The 19344-nt window shown below is 34.1% G+C and overlaps 2 protein-coding genes across 2 annotated transcripts; one reads left to right on the forward strand and one right to left on the reverse strand.

The window, feature by feature from the left end:
- Window positions 1-278: 278 nt before the first annotated feature.
- LOC110462091 lies at window positions 279-18799 on the reverse strand. Its single transcript, XM_021515921.1, has 2 exons — window positions 18694-18799; window positions 279-2480 (listed from the first exon to the last, which is right to left on the reverse strand). Exon 2 carries the CDS (start codon window positions 2461-2463, stop codon window positions 1624-1626), a length of 840 nt encoding a protein of 279 aa, XP_021371596.1. The 5' UTR covers window positions 2464-2480; window positions 18694-18799; the 3' UTR covers window positions 279-1623.
- On the forward strand, window positions 5370-11721 carry LOC110462093 (cytochrome P450 3A15-like). The gene is made up of 6 exons (XM_021515923.1): window positions 5370-5567; window positions 6206-6744; window positions 7208-7379; window positions 7667-7768; window positions 8777-8956; window positions 11380-11721. Exons 1-6 carry the CDS (start codon window positions 5370-5372, stop codon window positions 11719-11721), a joined length of 1533 nt encoding a protein of 510 aa, XP_021371598.1.
- Window positions 18800-19344: the final 545 nt, after the last annotated feature.

The raw sequence follows: 19344 nt of genomic DNA on the forward strand, positions 1-19344 counted from the left end.
CCAGTCATTTCTTCAATGAAATTGGCATACTTTTTGGATCCTTTATCCCAGTCCCAATGTGATAATAAAGATCAGACAAAGACAATCAACACAATTTAGCTAACGCTTTCAGAGACACCATCAGTGTCGAAATCACCGGAAATAAAATGGTTAGATAAAAGCAAGCCAACGAGGAGGAGGAGGGGGNCAATCTTCCATTCCTACTAGAAGGGCTGCTAATCTTTGAATGGAAACACTACCAGCAGGTCTGGAGGTGCCCTAGATAACTTATGACAACATCTACAACTCAAGGAAGGGATTTCTAGTACATAATAGGACGTCTCTGCAGAAAAAATAGACGAAAGTATACGAGACCATCTAATAAACTTATAAGATGTGACGACAAACATAGAATTGTCAAAGGTCATTTAAGGACGTACATTCATGTTTGTAATGTATGCGTGCTGGAGGAAGTATGCTGTTGTGCGTTCCTCCTTGCGAAAACGCGGATCTGATGCCAAATTAAGAGTGCTACCTGACTAATATACCATGCAAAAGGCACCCGGCAGAGTACCCTACCCGGTTACATTATACTGATAATTGAGAAACCTAAATCCCGACGTTAAGTAGGGAATAACAACCATCATTTTAAATTTTAAGGACTTTGGTATATCTCGTCCGGGAGACAGAACCCTTCGCCTTCCTCATATGGGCAAACATTCAACACTAAGGCCAAAAAAACCCCAAAAAGTAATTAAATTACAAAGGTAGCAACTGTTTCAATGGTTGCAGCATATTTATTTTTGTCGCTTTAGAGAGGCCGGGTTCAAACCAATTTCATTGTAGCTTGTTTAAATCCTGTGCCACTGACAAAAAGTGAAGTCTAGACATTGAAAATGGTTTTTAGCTATAAATATCGCCAAAATTAGTTTAAATCTTTGATACCACGAGAATTGTGTTACTTTATCACCGGAATAACTGGGCTTGAGAACAAAATCTGAGTTTGAGAACAGCTTCCTGAATACGGACCCTAGTACTGGCAATAACCTTTATGCCAGTTTAAAAAAAAATGTATAACGCATGCTATGGTGTTTATACCTCTAAACGCATGTGATTTAGATTTGACATACATTGTTACATACACTTCGATACCCCAGGGGTAACAATCTCTTACCTTCTCCGCTCCCCCGGATTATATCATAATAAATCGGAAGCTCCATATGCGCCACCTTATGGATGTTGCATATAGACTAACTATATATCCTTTGACGTACGTCTAAAAAAATACGCGGTAGTATAACAGTAAAACTTGACCGGCTTTGATGTCAGTGTCATTCCTCTGTAATCTTCAAAGGAAAGGCAACAACCTGGCGATTGGTCATGCTTTTATACATAAACCAATGAAATGGCTAACCGCGTGCCTTCGATTTTATCACATTTTCCACGGGTACAGAGAACGTCAACCCTTACACTTAGATTTACAAAAATACTAAGTAATGCATGTTAATTGTACAGATCACATTTGTATATTGATGTCATCAATTAAAGAGATTGGGAGCGTAAAACGCAAAGACTTTATCACAGCCTGACACCTCTTATATAGGCAGAGCTACAGCGACGTTCTATGCGGGTTGTTTTCACCATTTAGTCGCTGTCATAAGGACCCGGATATTCCTTTGGCAACTCTTCGCACCTGGTGTTGATGGTTTGTTTGATGTCATACTGGAAGTGGCACGTGCCTCTTACAGTCCAGATAACCGTTGTATCTCCTGACAATTTAACATCCTCACGGATAGCCAGTGGTTGACATTTGTTGATTATCCTCGCTATATCATCTCTGACCGTGTGAATTATACTGTTGCTTTTCGGATCTATGAAATCGACCTCCATCAAACCATTGATAGCAATACATGACTCAAATAAACCTGTGTATTCTTCCTCCTTCACCACCACTTCGGCGATGACTCTGTGACGTTTCGGGACAGGCAAGGTGCTGTCTGATGTCCATGTCAACGTGTGTGTTTTACTGGTTTCAGTACTGTTGCTTAGCGACACTTCAGGATTTATGTGAAGAGTTGTATTGGCGACACGAGGAACTCCCAGTTGAATTCCAAAGTTCATCCCCATCTTGAATCCATTCGTCATTGCAGTTTTCTCATTGACAGTAATAGTTCGTTCAGTCTTAAAAGCATGATTTTGATCGTAACCAGTATTGTTATTGTATGTAGATTTAAACACGATCTTGTTCACCGCATTAGGTATGTTGTTGTCCCCCTCTTGAGCATCTTCTTTTTCGCCCTTAGTGAATTTAGTTTCTCCTTGTTTTTTGAAAGTGATGTTACTCCTTCGAGGAACCTTTGTAAGCATTTCTAAATCTTTCAAGTACTTTTTCAGATCACGTATGCTCTTTGCGTCCTTTTCGTATTCTTCCCGTGCCCATTTCTCTACAATGGCGTCCAAATTCACTATGGTGTCCGTGGACATGTTGTTTTCCTAAATACCTGTATAGAAAGAAAATACAATCAAAATAAAAAATATGAAACAGTTATTACAGTTACCTAACCAAACGACAAACTAATATGGCCAGTAGGCGAATATCGGATTACATAAAGTCAAAAGAAATATCATTGAAATCTACTGGATTAAAACTTGTCAGTCGATGGTGTATTTCTGTGACGTGTTGGTAGCGTATCTATTCCGATATTATGATGCTTATGGGTACACAAAGTATGTGGAGGTAGACTGAAATGTTGAGGTATTCTGTAGGAAAGATAAGGAGAAACGCAGAAGGGATGGCGGGAAAAAAGCATGTATTTGAGTTCATGTAACAGAGAGTAAAGACGTGTGCAGACGGATACGGAAGCGGGAGCAAGGGAGAGACATTTTGGTAAACTAACATACACAGATGTGCGTTATTGTTAATCTTTCTATATTCCATTTGGACAATAACGACTCACACCCTTACTTTACACATATTGTCCAGTTTGAAAGGCACGGCATGTGATACCGGCAAATATAGACAATATCAGAGTTATCAAAACTTTCACTCCAAACTCAACGGTATATAATATGGCAAATATGACCACTGATCAAAAAATATAGATGACTGGTTGGTATCCTCTAAATTACAGAGTTTACGCTCACTTACGCTCTCTGCACAGAACGGGAACGCGTGTTATCACTTGGATTTCGAGGATGACCGGTAGGTGAATGACGGGAGGCAGCTCTATAAGATTACCGAACAGACCTGGGTTAGGTCAACTTTGGTAACCAGCTCAGTTACAAAGTGTCACTTTCCTACAGCAATGATTTCTATTTAAGCTTATTAGATACTATGATCATTATATACTATTATCAAGGAAAACAATCCAAGACACTATCAGACTATTTCAAAGGGAAGCAACAACGAACTACACTCTACACTCAATCGAATGTTCTCTATCTTGCCTTTTCTATACTTATACATATCTCTATGTAAAATTGAAAATTGAATAATCTGCGTGCTAACATTTCCACGAAGCAGTTGTACGTGAGCTTTGTCAGGTTTATCGAAATTTTTTGTTTATGAAATGAAGATGCCGAATCCCATATTATTAGTACTGCTTATAGACTTCAGCCATCGCCGAAGGCCGCTAGCTGAATTGCTACCGCAAATAACAATCCTAATTCCTCTAGTAATCATATACAGATAAATCCAGTCCCGGGGAAATACAATTCAACGTATATCTAAATATTATACGGTGCATCAATGGTTTGAACGGTTATAACAAATTTTTACTGTAACAGCGGCCGTTACAAATGTCCCCAAAACTAACCCCGCAGTCGAAAATGATTATTTTGGAAGTCGCTGTGCTGTTTGTAGTGTCGTATTATACCTGCATGTATATACCTTATTTTATCAAAATCGATTAATGACATTTGGAACAATCAGATGAGAATATACGGCGAATGAAAATGAGGATATACATTTTTTTTGCCAATCTGAGGCCATGGTGGCCATCTTGGATGCGTAGCATGATTAAAACTAAAACAATAAAAAGGTTGCTTGCAAATCGAAGCATGTCCATCAATATTCATGCTTGCACATCTAAGCATGCCCGCTAGTCCCGTACTAAGTTTCATTGGCATCAAACTAGCCGTTTCCGAGAAAACATTCGGAAAAAATTAACTGCAGGAAGAAGAAGAAGAAGATGAAGAAGTTTATTTACGTCAGTTGGCTGATTCCTAGACGTAAACAAAGCTTGTTCAACTCGACCGGCCGGTCAGTGACTTTCCCGCGGAGGCGCCAAGCAGCACGCGGCATATAGATTGTCTTACACTGTTCACAAAATATATATAGAATAGCAAAGAATAAAATCACTTATCGCACCTCGGACAAAAATTGTCCAAAAACATTGGTTTAGAGCTGTCACGTGGTGACCCTCTAACTTTCTATAGAGAGTCAGTAGGATTCCATTATAGGGCAATATGGCCGCCCATTGCTCACCGCTTCAAAACTAAAACAACAGATACGGGTACCTGAATATTCTAAAAATGATACAATGCTCACCGTAATTCCTATTCGCTACAATTGCAGTGTTACTATTATACAAAATTTCGCAATTAAGAAATGAGAAAATGTTAACGATCTGTGTGATATCTTGTTCCAAGGACAAAAAAACTGTTACATGTTATGTTTTCGTTATATAATTTATTTTATTTTCATTTATCAAAGTTGATTAAATTTGTTAAATATTCATATTGTTTTGTTATGCATTACATCATTTTCATTTTAAGCAAAAAGGGTCCTCGATGCGATAAATTCGTTATATAGTCAGTTACTGACCCTCTACAGAACCATAGCGGGTCAGTAACTGACTATATAACTAATATTATGATACTCCACACGACTACGCATTTCTTCACCATGATTTAAACATATCCAACAAAAATTAGAACCAAACAAAGAGTTGTGTTGTCCACAAACAGAATTAAATGTTACTCATGTCCCTTACAGAGAGCGATTGTGGTAGCCGACTTTGCATACATTTTAAAGCAATACAAATAGTCGGGACAACCAATAAACAGTAAGTTGTAATACACAAACACTTTAAACGTTGATAGACTATACGAATATTGTTACAAAACTACATATCTTTAAAACATTTTATGTTAATGCAAGATGTGTAGTCTTTAAAATCTAAATAGATGGAGAAATTGCTATAATATACATTACAAATTAATCACAGCACTGTCTCGTTATTATCCCTCAGCAAAATTGATCCTTAGGTTGATAGCATGCTTTATTTCTGAAAACATGACTAAACGTTCCTCAATTTAGTTTATAGAAATAATAAACAGAGGTACTGACCAAATCAATGACATTTTGACCCTTAAACCAGGGTCAAGGAATGGAAGACCTTTTCCAAATAGATAATATAAATGACAAGGTTGACGACCTAAATCTGTTATCTGACCGAAAGGTATATAAGACGGTCGCCTACAGTACTACTAGTGGGGGAGCAGTTTCAGGAAAGAAGATGATGCAAGCTGTTGTCAATTTAGTAGTGTCAGCTACTCTTAGCATCCTACAGTTCCTCAGTGATGTGGTAAGTTTATATTTTATATCTATTTTCTCCTTCATTAGGGGACTAATTCCTGTCATATCTACATTCCGGGGTTTGCAATATAAGTAATAAGGTGGGTTTTTTCCGGGTTCGTTTAAGGTTTTATTTATAATGTGGCATTTATTACCCCTTTATTAATGTTGATACAACAGTTTGTTCTGCATTTATTTATTTGGTTGGTTATTCATGTCTTAAATGATATGACATTTTATTCCGGGTAGCCATTTCCTTTAAACAATTTCATTCCGAATGTATTTTCAGCGTAGTTGGAACCTCTGTAGGTATATTGGATCGGACGTTGAGGTTATGGCAGGTTTTACCAATGATAACTTACTGTACAACATATTTGCCAGTTTCCACACCCGTTTGTTTTAAACAATACAACATTTTGAAATTGGATTGAAAAGAGAGAAAATACCACTAAGTCATAATGAACTGGCATTGGTCTAACTAATACATTATTAGGAATGATTATAAATATTTGAAATAACTTCCAGATCGAATATTTACTCTGTGTATTGCATTCCATTAACATATATACTGCTTTCAGTCGCCGTATTTTCTTAGGAAATATTGTAGCACGATTTTGGGTTTCACTTGGTTCTGTTATTGTTTTTCAGTGGCAGATACATATAGCTCTACCGAGAGATGGGCTAGTACCGGAAGCTGGATTAATCGTTAACAAACTGCTATTTCAGTTGTTTGGGAAAGACAAATTCAAGAAACTTGAATATCTTTGTCAGTTTTACCATAAATTTGGCTTATTTAAATACGAGGGGAAAATTTACATATTTGATGAACATTTGGCACAAACTGTTATCAATAAACTAGATAAAGTGACGGACAATTATGCCGACGACACCCCACTCAAAGATTCTTTTTTGAGCTCGTCTGAAGCAATGCCAGACAGTGATCGTGTCATTGAATCTATTTTTCGCAAAACATCAATTTACGGACGCAGTTCTTTAGTAATCCGTGACTTAGACATACTCTGTAAGAATATACTAGAAATGAATGAGTCAGAGCCAATCAACTTTACCAAACTGAGCCTCAGACTTGCCCTTGACATGGCCGGTCACGTGCTTCTAGAACTGGACCTCGGTGGACAGGAGGGAAGACAGGACCGTCTGCTAGAAACAATGATGACCATTCTACATAGGTAGGGCTTCGTTATTTTTCTACTGCAGAAGAGCTTCAGAACGTGCGTCTAACAGGAAGCTGAAAAGAGCTTTGTAAATCAATTAGAGTTTTATCACACATCTTTTGTTGTAGTTTTTATCGGGAATTAAAGCCACAATGACTTTCTCACGAAATTTAATGGTTTTACAAAATCCATAGTATCACATCTTTATCTATCTTTTTTGTATTATCTTTATTGTTATCGCTTAAGCAAAATATGATAATAATGTTCTCCTTGTGTTAGAGTATTTGTATATAGATAGATATGTTCGCAATGATCAATTGTATTTGCCTGATCGCAAAAACTACTCATCAAATAATCAACGTAGAAGAAGAAGATATACAATACATATATCGTGAGATAGAGGATATCCCAATAGTGATGATTGGTAATGATTTATCAAATTTTACAAGTTGTATATGCAACGTCATGTTTTCCACAGGTGCTATGCTTTGGAAGAGATTTCCAGCAAAAGCAAAGAATTTGCGAAGGCAGTAGACGAACTGGACAATCTGACGTCACAAATCCTAACGGATGCGGTCAACACTGATGATAACAACGTTAAAGCGAGGCGACTAGTTTCCCAGCTATACGACGCGTGCGGTTACGACAAAGTACGATCGATTCTCTTTGAACCACAGAGAGAGAGAGAGAGGTTTACAGTGAAACTACGTTAAGCGGTTGTATTTTAAGCGCTTTCTAATTTACGTTATATCATAAATGCTGTAAATATTGTACATTTTATCATACATTGTATCTTGACCATATGTAAGATGAGCTTCATGCTCAATATGTTATCAAGAATAGATAAAGCCTTTATTATTATTATTATTTATTATTATTATTATTATTATTATAAATAGTAAGACTATATCTCGTTTATGTTCGATGTATTTTCCAGGCTAAAGACAACATGAAGGTATTTTTGATGGCGGGAACAGAGTCGACTGCATCTGTTCTACCCATTATGTTCTACTTGCTCGCCAAATACCCACAAGTACAGGTATATATAACAGTAATATTCAACGGGTACTGCGATTTACATGTAGAAATATCATTAACGGATTCTCCGTTTTACAGGTAAATATGTAGTCAATATGACTGGACTCCGTTTTACAGGTAAACCATACCATCAACGTGTACATCATTTTCCAGATAAATTATGTCATCAACGGGTACTCCGTTTTACATGTAACATCCGACATCCTAAGTTAAAGGTAACGTTGTCTTCAACACGCCAATTAAAGGTAGCTATATCCTCAACACTGTAATTTACAGGTAACTTTCTTGACAAAATTCAACTTAACAGGTTACTCTCAGATTTACTGGTTGCTTTCACCTCAGCACTCTTTACAGGTTACTATCTCCTTAATACTCAAATTTACAGGTAACTTTCTCCTCGACATTCAAGTTTAGTTGTAGCTTTAATTTCTCCTCAACACCCAATTTTACAGGTAACTATCTCCTCAAAACTGAAGTTTACAGGTAACTGTCTGCGCAACTCTTAAATTTACAGGTAAATATCTCCCAAACACTGAGTTATCTTCTCAACACCCTCATGTAATTACCTCAACACGAAACTTACAGGTATCTTTCTCCTCAAATGCTCAAATCTATAGGTAACTATCTCCCCAACACTGTAATTTACGGGTAGTGATTTCCTCAAAACTCAAATTTACAGGTAACTATCTCCCTGACAATGAAATTTACAGGTAGCAATCTCCCTAACACTGAAATTTACAGGTAGTTATATCCTCAACACTCTCATGTAATGACCTCCTTAACACTCACATTTACAAGTATTTATCTCCTCAGTACTCATATTTACGGATATTGATCTCCTCAACAATTAAATCTACGGGTAAAGCATCTCATTTACACTCAAATTTATAGGTAACTCATTAATGTCATAAACTGGCATTGGGTCTTATACTCTATATTAACAAAGTATTGAAGTTACTCACATTCGTTTTAACGAAGAATCATTGAACATGTTTCTATGTATTAACAGAAAGAACTCCAAACAGAAGCTGAGCAGAATGTGGATAATATACGGAAAGACCCGAACTTGCCATTACCGAAGATAGATAGTGTCATCAAAGAGGTTCTCCGACTTTACCCAATCGTACCATTTATCCGGAGACAAAACGAGAGACCCGTCACTATAGGCAACTTCAAATTAAAGGAGCGCGTGAGTGTTAAACATTATGTAACAATGATGATGATCGTTTACAAATAAAGCTGCTCATGTTATTTATATGAATAAGTAAATGTTTTTATGAGTAATTTATATATGTTTTGTTAAACGGAGATATCATTTTTGTTTCCTTTTTCTTAGAATTCCTGATTTGTGCAATTAGACAAAATTCACTTCAGATCGCATGATAAAATATGTTCAAACAATAGATAGATTTCATGTTTTTCATTTCATACATAATGTTTCAATTACGAAATTGTGTTTGATATATTATTTCTGTTCAATTAATGCATTATTCAGATTGAATAGCTATATTATAAATTTCAGTTGATACATTACTCAATTCAATTAACATACTATATATATCAAATAATAAATCACTAGAAATAATGATTATCGATGCAGGAAAAGTGAAACAAACTAATCATTCTACCATACTGCCATATTATTATTGATGCTAAATATTGTACATTTTGTGACAAATGACGAAATGTAGAAATACAGTAATAGGGGATAAGAGTCTATCAAAACCCTTCTAATTAATTTTCTTTTGTAACAATAGATCATTTATTCTTAAAATTATATTGTATGCAAGCTGTATAAGAATAAGTTCCAGCTACAAGGTCACGGCCAACTGGGGACTGATAATCCTCCAGCAATCAAACACATTGTTACGTAAAATAATAAATTGAAATATGCAGTGAGGAAGCACCTGTTTAAAGAAGCTGAAAGTCAAACAAATTAAACATTTTACTTCACCATATGACCATTTCGTTCATTATGTATTTCTGTTAATACAACATGTCCATTCGTTGTATACATATTATATAATTTCCATTATTATATAAAATTTTATTATATTGGTGTAAAAACGATAATACATGTATATACGTTATGAGTTTCTGTTTGAATGGTATGTATTTTAGTTTTTATATTATATATTATATATTGGCACCGTATGTCCACCTATGTAAATCAGTTGTTATATATCTTCCCACAATTAATACGACAATTCTACTGGTTTATCGCAGTTGATATGTAATGTATTACTGTTGATATGTAATGTATTACTGTGGATATGTAATGTATTAGTGTTATTACTGTTGATATGTAATGTATTACCGTTATTACTGTTGATATGTAATGTATTACCGTTATTACTGTTGATATGTAATGTATTACCGTTATTACTGTTGATATGTAATGTATTACTGCTGATATGTAATGTATTACTGTTATTACTGTTGATAAGTAATGCATTACTGTTATTACTGTTGATATGTATTGTATTACTGTTATTACTGTTAATATGTATTGTATTACTGTTGATATGTAATGTATTACCGTTATTACTGTTGATATGTAATGTATTACTGCTGATATGTAATGTATTACTGTTATTACTGTTTATATGTATTGTATTACTGTTATTACTGTTAATATGTATTGTATTACTGTTGATATGTAATGTATTACCGTTATTACTGTTGATATGTAATGTATTACCGTTATTACTGTTGATATGTAATGTATTACTGCTGATATGTAATGTATTACTGTTATTACTGTTGATAAGTAATGCATTACTGTTATTACTGTTGATATGTATTGTATTACTGTTATTACTGTTAATATGTATTGTATTACTGTTGATATGTAATGTATTTCTGTTATTACTGTTGATATGTAATGTATAACTGTTGATATGCAATGTATTACTGTTGATATGTAATGTACTACTGTTGATATGTAATGTATTACTGTTGATAAGTAATGTATGACCGTTGATATGTAATGTATTACTGTTGATATATTATGTATTACTGGTGATATCTGATGTATTACTGTTGCTATGTAATGTATGACAGTTGATATGTAATGTATTACTGTTGATAAGTAATGTATTACTGTTGATATGTAATGTATAACTGTTGATATGCAATGTATTACTGTTGATATGTAATGTACTACTGTTGATATGTAATGTATTACTGTGGATATGTAATGTATTAGTGTTATTACTGTTGATATGTAATGTATAACTGTTGATATGTAATGTATAACTGTTGATATGCAATGTATTACTGTTGATATGTAATTTATTACTGTTATTACTGTTGATATGTAATGCATTACTGTTATTACTGTTGATATGTATTGTATTACTGTTGATATGTAATGTGTTACTGTTATTACTGTTGATATGTAATGCATTACTGTTATTACTGTTGATATGTATTGTATTACTGTTGATATGTAATGTATTACTGTTGATATGTAATGTATGACAGTTGATATGTAATGTATTACTGTTGATATATCATGTATTACTGGTGATATCTGATGTATTATTGATGATATGTAATGTATTACAGTTGACATATTAAGCTTTACATTTCATACATGATATATTTCAGAGCGAAATTATGGTGTTTCTTTGGGGAATGCATCGATCTCCGTACACATGGAACCGATCGACAAACTTCGTTCCGTTCCGGTTTTACAAAAACCTGTCTAGAAAAGACAGTTCCAATTTATATATTCCGTTTGGAGACGGATCGCGTATGTGCATCGCTCAGCACTTGGCTAGGCTGGAAATCCGACTGACTATGGCGGTCCTGTTAAATGCCTTTGACTTCAGACTGGTGAAGGAAACACAGGACCTTCAGTTTGTGGTGGACTGGACACATTCTGTGATCCATCCCGATAGGGACATGTTCTTCCGTGTCGTACCCAGGGCAATGCCTGCTAACGCGTAAAAGTTAGGAATGGGCTTCACTAGATGTACATGGTTTTTATAAGGATCAATCGACCATATACAATTTTTCATAGAAAAATACTATTTAGGGGAAATATATATAATAATGGTATGGTACTTTATAAAGGATAATGGTGAAGTGATGTATATGGGATGAATATGGCAATTCATACAGGATGAAAGTATTGTTGTTTTTAAAGGATGGTGAGGTAGTCATTCATACAGGATGGAAGTATTGTATTTTTTACAGGATGGCGGGGTGGAAATTTATACAGGATGAAAGTATTGTAATTCAAACAGGATGATGGTATGGTAATTCATACAGGATTATAGTATGGTAATTAATACAGGATGGTGGTATGGTAATATATACAGGATGACAATGTAGTAATTCATACAGGATAATGATATAGTAATTCATACAGGATGATGATATAGTAATTCAAACAAGATGATGGAATTGTAATTCATACAGGATGGTGGTTTGGTAATATATACAGGATGGTGGTTTGGTAATATATACAGGATGATGATATGGTAATATATACAGGATGAAAATGAAGTAATTTATAAAGGATTTCGATTTCAATAAATTTTATTGTCAAAGGACAAATGGATTGGGCAGCAGGCATAGCCTATTTAAGCCCTTTCCAAACATAGTAACAGACAGTGGTACAAGCATAGACATAGACATTAGAACACATACAAACACATATAAACAAGTTGGCATTATCAAATTAATAATCCAATTAGAGGAAACAATTACTAATACTCATTTTTATCATAATTGAATCTAATGGTTTAAATTCTAACCTTTTATTTTGATATTGAAAAGACATATAATATATATACCGGTGTATATATATATATACATATTATGAAGAGAAAAGAAAAATAATTTGTTGATTGAGCTGCATGTATAAACATTTGATGGGATTAAATTACTGCACCCAACAGATACAGGCCAAACAGTCCATTGTATCACACAAGGCCATCCACTGATGAGTTTGGAAATTCAATCCCACCAAATAGTTTAATTTATGCATATTAAACACAGGTTAGATATATAATAAACATGATGTAAAGCTTTATATTCTTATTTATGTAGTTGTTTCCCAATATTTTTTAATAAAATAGTATAACTGGTCTTCTGANCTGAATTTATAAAGGATGATTGTGTTGTTACTTATACAAGATGATTGAATAATGTATACAGGATGAGTGTGTGGTTAAACACTTAGTTAAACATGATAACAGTGATTTAGGTTGTTTACATCATGATAACACTTAGTTTTGAATCTTGACAACATGATTACAGTTAGTTTAAAAGGTATACAATATGATTGCAATTAGTTTAGATGTTACTTCATCCTAACACTGAAGATTACAAAGTATGTTGATTTTTTAGACTTTTTTACAAAATATAAAAATAATTATTAATGATGCTTAATGATAATTGTTCAGACTGATATTTGTTACACAACCAACAGTAGTTAGGTACAGTTACCGGTAGCATACATCCTTAACCAAAAACGGGGCTCACTGCGATGATAAGGATTTTATGTACATTTTTGAAAATAAAATTAATGCTCAAGTGTGTACGCTTAGTTCTTAGGTAAATACTAACAGTTACCGGTAAGTACACTAGTGCTGGTCACTATGGATTTATATTTTACAACTGGATAAAATAAAATCGAAAGTATCGAATTCCTTCCCATATATCAGGAAAAAGTTGAAACAGTGCTGATAACCCTGTTAAAACAAAGAATTACTACAATTACTCTAAGAAACAATGAAAGGTTTTAACGTACAAATACTAATACTATAAATAAAAACAATATTCGTATCACGTGAGAAATAATTAGTTATTCACTTGTCACGCACGTGGTAATCCCTGTATTACAAACGCTTTGTAAATTTCCTAAACACAATAAAAGCCTCCTGAAAATATATTGAATTGGATTGAGAGACCTCCAAAAATCGTGACTACAGTGCCATAAAATAAAATCCAATGACCGTGACGTGAGGCGGTCAGGGTCCCCTGTGCTACCAACCTACTGAAGTTTGCCGCCTTGACTTTATCCCTGACTTCAGTAATTGCTACATTGACTGCTATGAATAATTTCAATGCGAGATATAATTATGAGGGCGGTACAGAAAGCAGCAAGTCCCTCGACACGGTTAATTCCAGTATAAATCATTAATGTTATAACACATTAAGGATTGTCCTGGTGCTGGTCTAATAAGCTGACTACTAATACCATGACCGTGTCTTGTATTGGTCAATGAGAAACCTGTGACCGATATTTCATTACCGTATACTATACGTTATCTCTATTATAAATGACGTCTTGGAAATTCAGGGTAAAAAAAAAATGAATTAGTTACATCAACCATTATGGACTTGCTACGGCATTTTAGTAAGTAATCTAAACATTTCTAAATATCCAATCTTCCTCACAAGCTTATGTGTATTCCCCAATATGAAAATAATAACAACTCTGAGCTTTGACGTCAGAGGTTTGCTTTCAGGGTCGAGATAAGGAATTTTTATTGTGTCGAATACCCCGTGTTTAATTCAACCAACAATCAAACCATAAAACGGTGTAAAACAGTAATTGATATTATTGGTGACAAGCCAGCTGGCTACTTATTTTATTTTCTCAACGCATGCCATATGAAACTCGCTATGACCAGTAATTAACCCATTAACTGTGAAATGAAATATTTTCTTCCTATCAGGTCACATTTTTCGTGGTGTTCTTGAAAATATCGTCGGTGAGGTAAAATATTATTTTGTTAGGAAATCCAATGTTGTTATGGACATTTTTCAAAAATACTCTACTTATAAGCATTGCTTTGGTGAAAAAAATAGTACGTGTGCTCATCGAAAAACAATGTATGGTTAAATCAAAGGGATCGGTATCATTTATATTACGAGGTAGCCATTTTTTGGTAAAACGTTTGGTTTGTCGGATAGATACAACCACAAATTAAACCAAAATCTGATTGTGTAATTTGCAAGCCATATTCAGTGTCACTTGTTTAATACATGGAATCGACATGTCATATTCAGCGTCGTTTATTATAAAACATGTAATCGACATGTCATATTCAGCGTCGATTATCATAACACATGTAATCGACATGTCATATTCAGCACAATTATTATAAAGCATGCAATCAACATGTCATATTTAGCACAATTATCATAACACATGTAATCAACATGTCATATTCAGCGTCGATTATCATAACACATGTAATCGACATGTCATATTCAGCGTCGTTTATTATAAAACATGTAATCGACATGTCATATTCAGCGTCGATTATCATAACACATGTAATCAACATGTCATATTCAGCGTCGATTATCATAACACATGTAATCAACATGTCATATTCAGCGTCAATTATTAAACATGCAAATTAAACAAACGTCATATTCAGTGTTATAATCAAATTTTTAATAGGCATGTCATATTTCACGTTATTTATCATAAAACGTTTAATCACACGTCATGTTCAGCGCCATGTATTGTGAAAATGTAATCAGCATGGCATATGTCGCCTCACTTATCATAAAACATGCAATTAACATTTCCAAGTGCAGCTTGAACTATTATAAAACAAGAAGTCAACAAGTCGTATTAAGCGCCAAATATCCAGAGTAAAGGGAAATAGGATGGCGTAACAATTAGGTTGACCAAATGAAAAAGAGATCCGCATACCCATTCCAACATAATATACCTTTAATAAAACTCGCTGAACCTCATTTCAGAAAAGCATGACTAGTTAGGATTTATTTGAGCTCAACGTCATGTGGATATTTTACATTATATACGTGTTTTAAACATGTAGGATATCAAAGTATTCATTTTGTGAGATTGATAAAATGAGCCTGAAAAATTTATGTTTTTATTCTATATTTTCCTTCGCAAGGACTTATTTATTTATTATCTAATATATATATATATATATATATTTATATAATATTGGAAGGGTAAGCGCCTTTACTTCTACAAGTAATTCTAAGTCAAATCCAAGCAATGTGACATCATTAAACGAGAACCTCAGTAATGACAGCGAGACTATAGGTACAAGAAATACTAATGAACATAACATAATCAAAGACGTCGTCTGGGAATACACTATTTCCCAGTGCTTGCCCGTTGGCATTGTAGTTTAATATTTAATTCAATACACTACTTAGCTGCTAATGCTTAATAAAATTGGTCCAAGATAATTAAGATCTTGAGAATATTGCACAAATTGCTTATCGCCTAACTTAATTATCTTGGACCCATTTTATTAAGCTATATTTTCTATCCCTATTTAACGGAGTTCTACCGAGCAAGAACAAAGCCTTGGAGATATAAATATCTTGTGGGTAAAAGAAATTTATATCCATTTCACGACATTTCTAATTTGACAGAGATCCTTCTAATATCCCCGTCAGTTGTCTATCGAAATGTTAGCGCTATAAAGGAGTCTGGTAATACATCGAAAAAGAATCAATTGAAAATAAAAATCGAAATATAAATGACGTTTAGAGAAACTTCAAAATGGAGGGGGCGTTGGTTTCAAGATGGCACTGATGTAATTAATGTTTAATTCATAGCGTATTAATGTCATTATATTGCAATGGTGCAATTAATATATACGATACAACTTAGGCATTCCTCAACATAATGGGAAAAAACGTTTAGGATTTTCTTCAACTTAAGGAACATTCTAGAAACTTGGTCCAGAGAAACTACATTAATCCGTCTCCGCAGTATTAAGTGTTCATACACTTTTGTAAATCAGTTACCCTGTATTTTAACCAACATCAACAACTATAGCTACAGGGATAGTGACGTGAACAGTGATACTTTACAGAGGTTTGAGGTATAAAAAAGTTCGAGAAAAGCAGCGAAAATATGTAGTTCATGTACACGTATACTTAATATAATAATTACGGTAGATTATGGCTGACGAAACAGCATGTTGCGTTATTTATAGAAAAGGTTGAGGTCAGACAAACTGCACCTGTTATTATCGACTGGGGCAAGTTATTTCATACGTCTCCTTGCGTTAATGAAGATATGAATATGTAATGGTGACAGATACATAAACCATGATTATTTATTTTTTCGAAATATTTAGACTAAGCGTGAGAAACAACGTATGCAATAAAATCTTCCTTGGCTGGTTGTTTAAATGAATTATTTAGTTCCTGACTGATACTCTCTGTCTCTAGGTTGTATTCAAGTAAAATATTGAGTAACTATCTGATAAATATTTTCCCCCTCTCTCGTTTATATTTTATGTAAACTACTTAACAATTGTCTGATAAATCACGCATTTAACAATAAGATGTTGTGTCGTGTTGCGACAATATTTAACATGTGATTCCGCCTCTAAATCCCCACCAGACCCGGTACCGACGCATTCCTCCAAGAGATTTTTATACATGTCTATACAATACATTCAAATATATAAAATAACAATGTATTTGAAAACAAAAAGACAGCTATTTTGTTATCACATATGGATTATCGCGCGGAGGGCAAGAAACAAACCAAATTAGTATTTTCCTGCCTAAATGTTACATCAGCTAATTACACTTAGGAAAACTGGTAATGCGAGTGTTAAATGAAGATAAGTAGTCAAAATCGAATATTATATGAAAAATATTCATAAACAACAGCATATATAATATATCTAAAATGTAATGTCCGTGTATGCATGTTTTGTTATATGATCGCGCCGTCCGGTCATAAGATCAGACAACAGCATAGCCGGTGACACAGATAGCCATGATAGAATGATAAAATAAATCGTAACTATTATCACTACACCAACCGTTTAACAACAAAAGGATAATGTATAGTGTACTTTTGTCTCATGCCCTACCAGTCAACGGTCAAAATGGGTTGGCACCCACCAGATTAATAGTATATCTAGGGAGTCCAAACTCCAAAAACGGATTACACCGTTGACTGATAGGACATGATATAAACAACTGTTTTGCAACTTGAACAATGAAAAACCATTAAGTAATAGATAAAAAAAAAATTCCAGAAAGAAAACAAAGACAAAAACAAACTCATACACAAATAAACAAATTGATTTTCTTTGTTGAACACCAATTCAGCTTGTTCATCACGTCTGAATTTTAAGAAATGTTTAGGAAATATAAAGATAAGCCAAAACACCGGAATAACATATCTAAAAACCATTATTTCTAAACATAATTAAACTTGACGTAAGATGACTGGTGTTCTCTTTGAAACATTAACTAATAAATGATAACATTTCATTATTGTTTTAATGATGTGTTGGCGGCATCAGAATTTTTCAATATAATTGCAAACAAGTTATGCAAACATCAGTTTATGTTTGATTGAAATTTTAATATGATCGGGTCAATGTCAGATTTCAGGAACAGGCCACTCGTCCCATTTAGAAAAGAGTCGTCTGGCTGATACCACATGTACTAGTCGATCTAAAATCCAACATGGCGACCTTTACACGAAACATCACACTGTTCTGGACGTGCACCATATTTATTATATACGTTTCTGTAATATTTTTACGCAAGAAATAAGCATGTTAGTGAAATATGATTTTTGCAAAACGATAATCTGTTCTTATTTCCAAATCTCAATACTTATTGAACTTACAATATATATATATATTGATTTTCTGTCCAATCGACAAATTCAGCTGGGATCGGTTGTTTTCAATGTTTGGCCGGGAAGATACATTTTTTTAATTTTCAATACCGCGTATGCATTTCAAATAACAACTAAAATTAAAATATATCATGAATTAACACACTGATGTTAAAGCGATTATTGAATATATACTATGTACAAGTCACGTTCAGACATAATGCATAAACCAAAATGAAAAATTCACGTTTGCGAACCATGTTGAAAACAATATGAAATAAATAGTTAATTAGGAAATAAAGCTATTTTACCTTGATAACGTTTCACGTAATTCACTTTCCAGTACAGAAGTCACAATCTGCTTAGTTTTCGCCTCAAAAGCCACTTATTTACTGATCCACTTGTGATCTCGCTCCAAAAAATAATAATGAGCTTCGCCAGCAGGGAAAATGTTTGGTCAACGCGGGACACGTGACTCTGAAAAACAGAAATTATTATGATAATGTCTCAGCATATCCAAACAATGCATAAAGAAAATGTCTGCACCCGAAGTGCGCAAGCGCATGCAGTAACAGCATACTGCAGTGTGGTGAAGGTCAAATAAGGTAGCATGTGACTTGGTGACTTGCATCTGCTCCCCAATTATGTGTTCAAAATCAATAACAACGTCAATACTAAGTAGTCGTCCCAACGGTGAGGCCTTTCTGGGCTTCAGACATCAGTCTGCCCCCGGAAATTTGAACCATGTCCCTCAGATTTGTCTCCGCCATTGTAATGTTGAATATCTGGAAAACTCTTGTCTTATTTCAAAAGGTTTTCTTATAGAAACTTTTTTTTTTTTTTTAGAACCTGTTGGCGATTCTATAAAGGACAAAAAAACAAGCGTATCTGGACATAGTCACTGTATACGAAGAAAATGTCTTAAAGGAAGGAAAAGAAATATTCTTGAAAGTAATGTTATG

This window comes from Mizuhopecten yessoensis, unplaced genomic scaffold (genome assembly GCF_002113885.1).
Source record: "Mizuhopecten yessoensis strain PY_sf001 unplaced genomic scaffold, ASM211388v2 scaffold10745, whole genome shotgun sequence".
Classification (NCBI taxonomy): domain Eukaryota; kingdom Metazoa; phylum Mollusca; class Bivalvia; order Pectinida; family Pectinidae; genus Mizuhopecten; species Mizuhopecten yessoensis.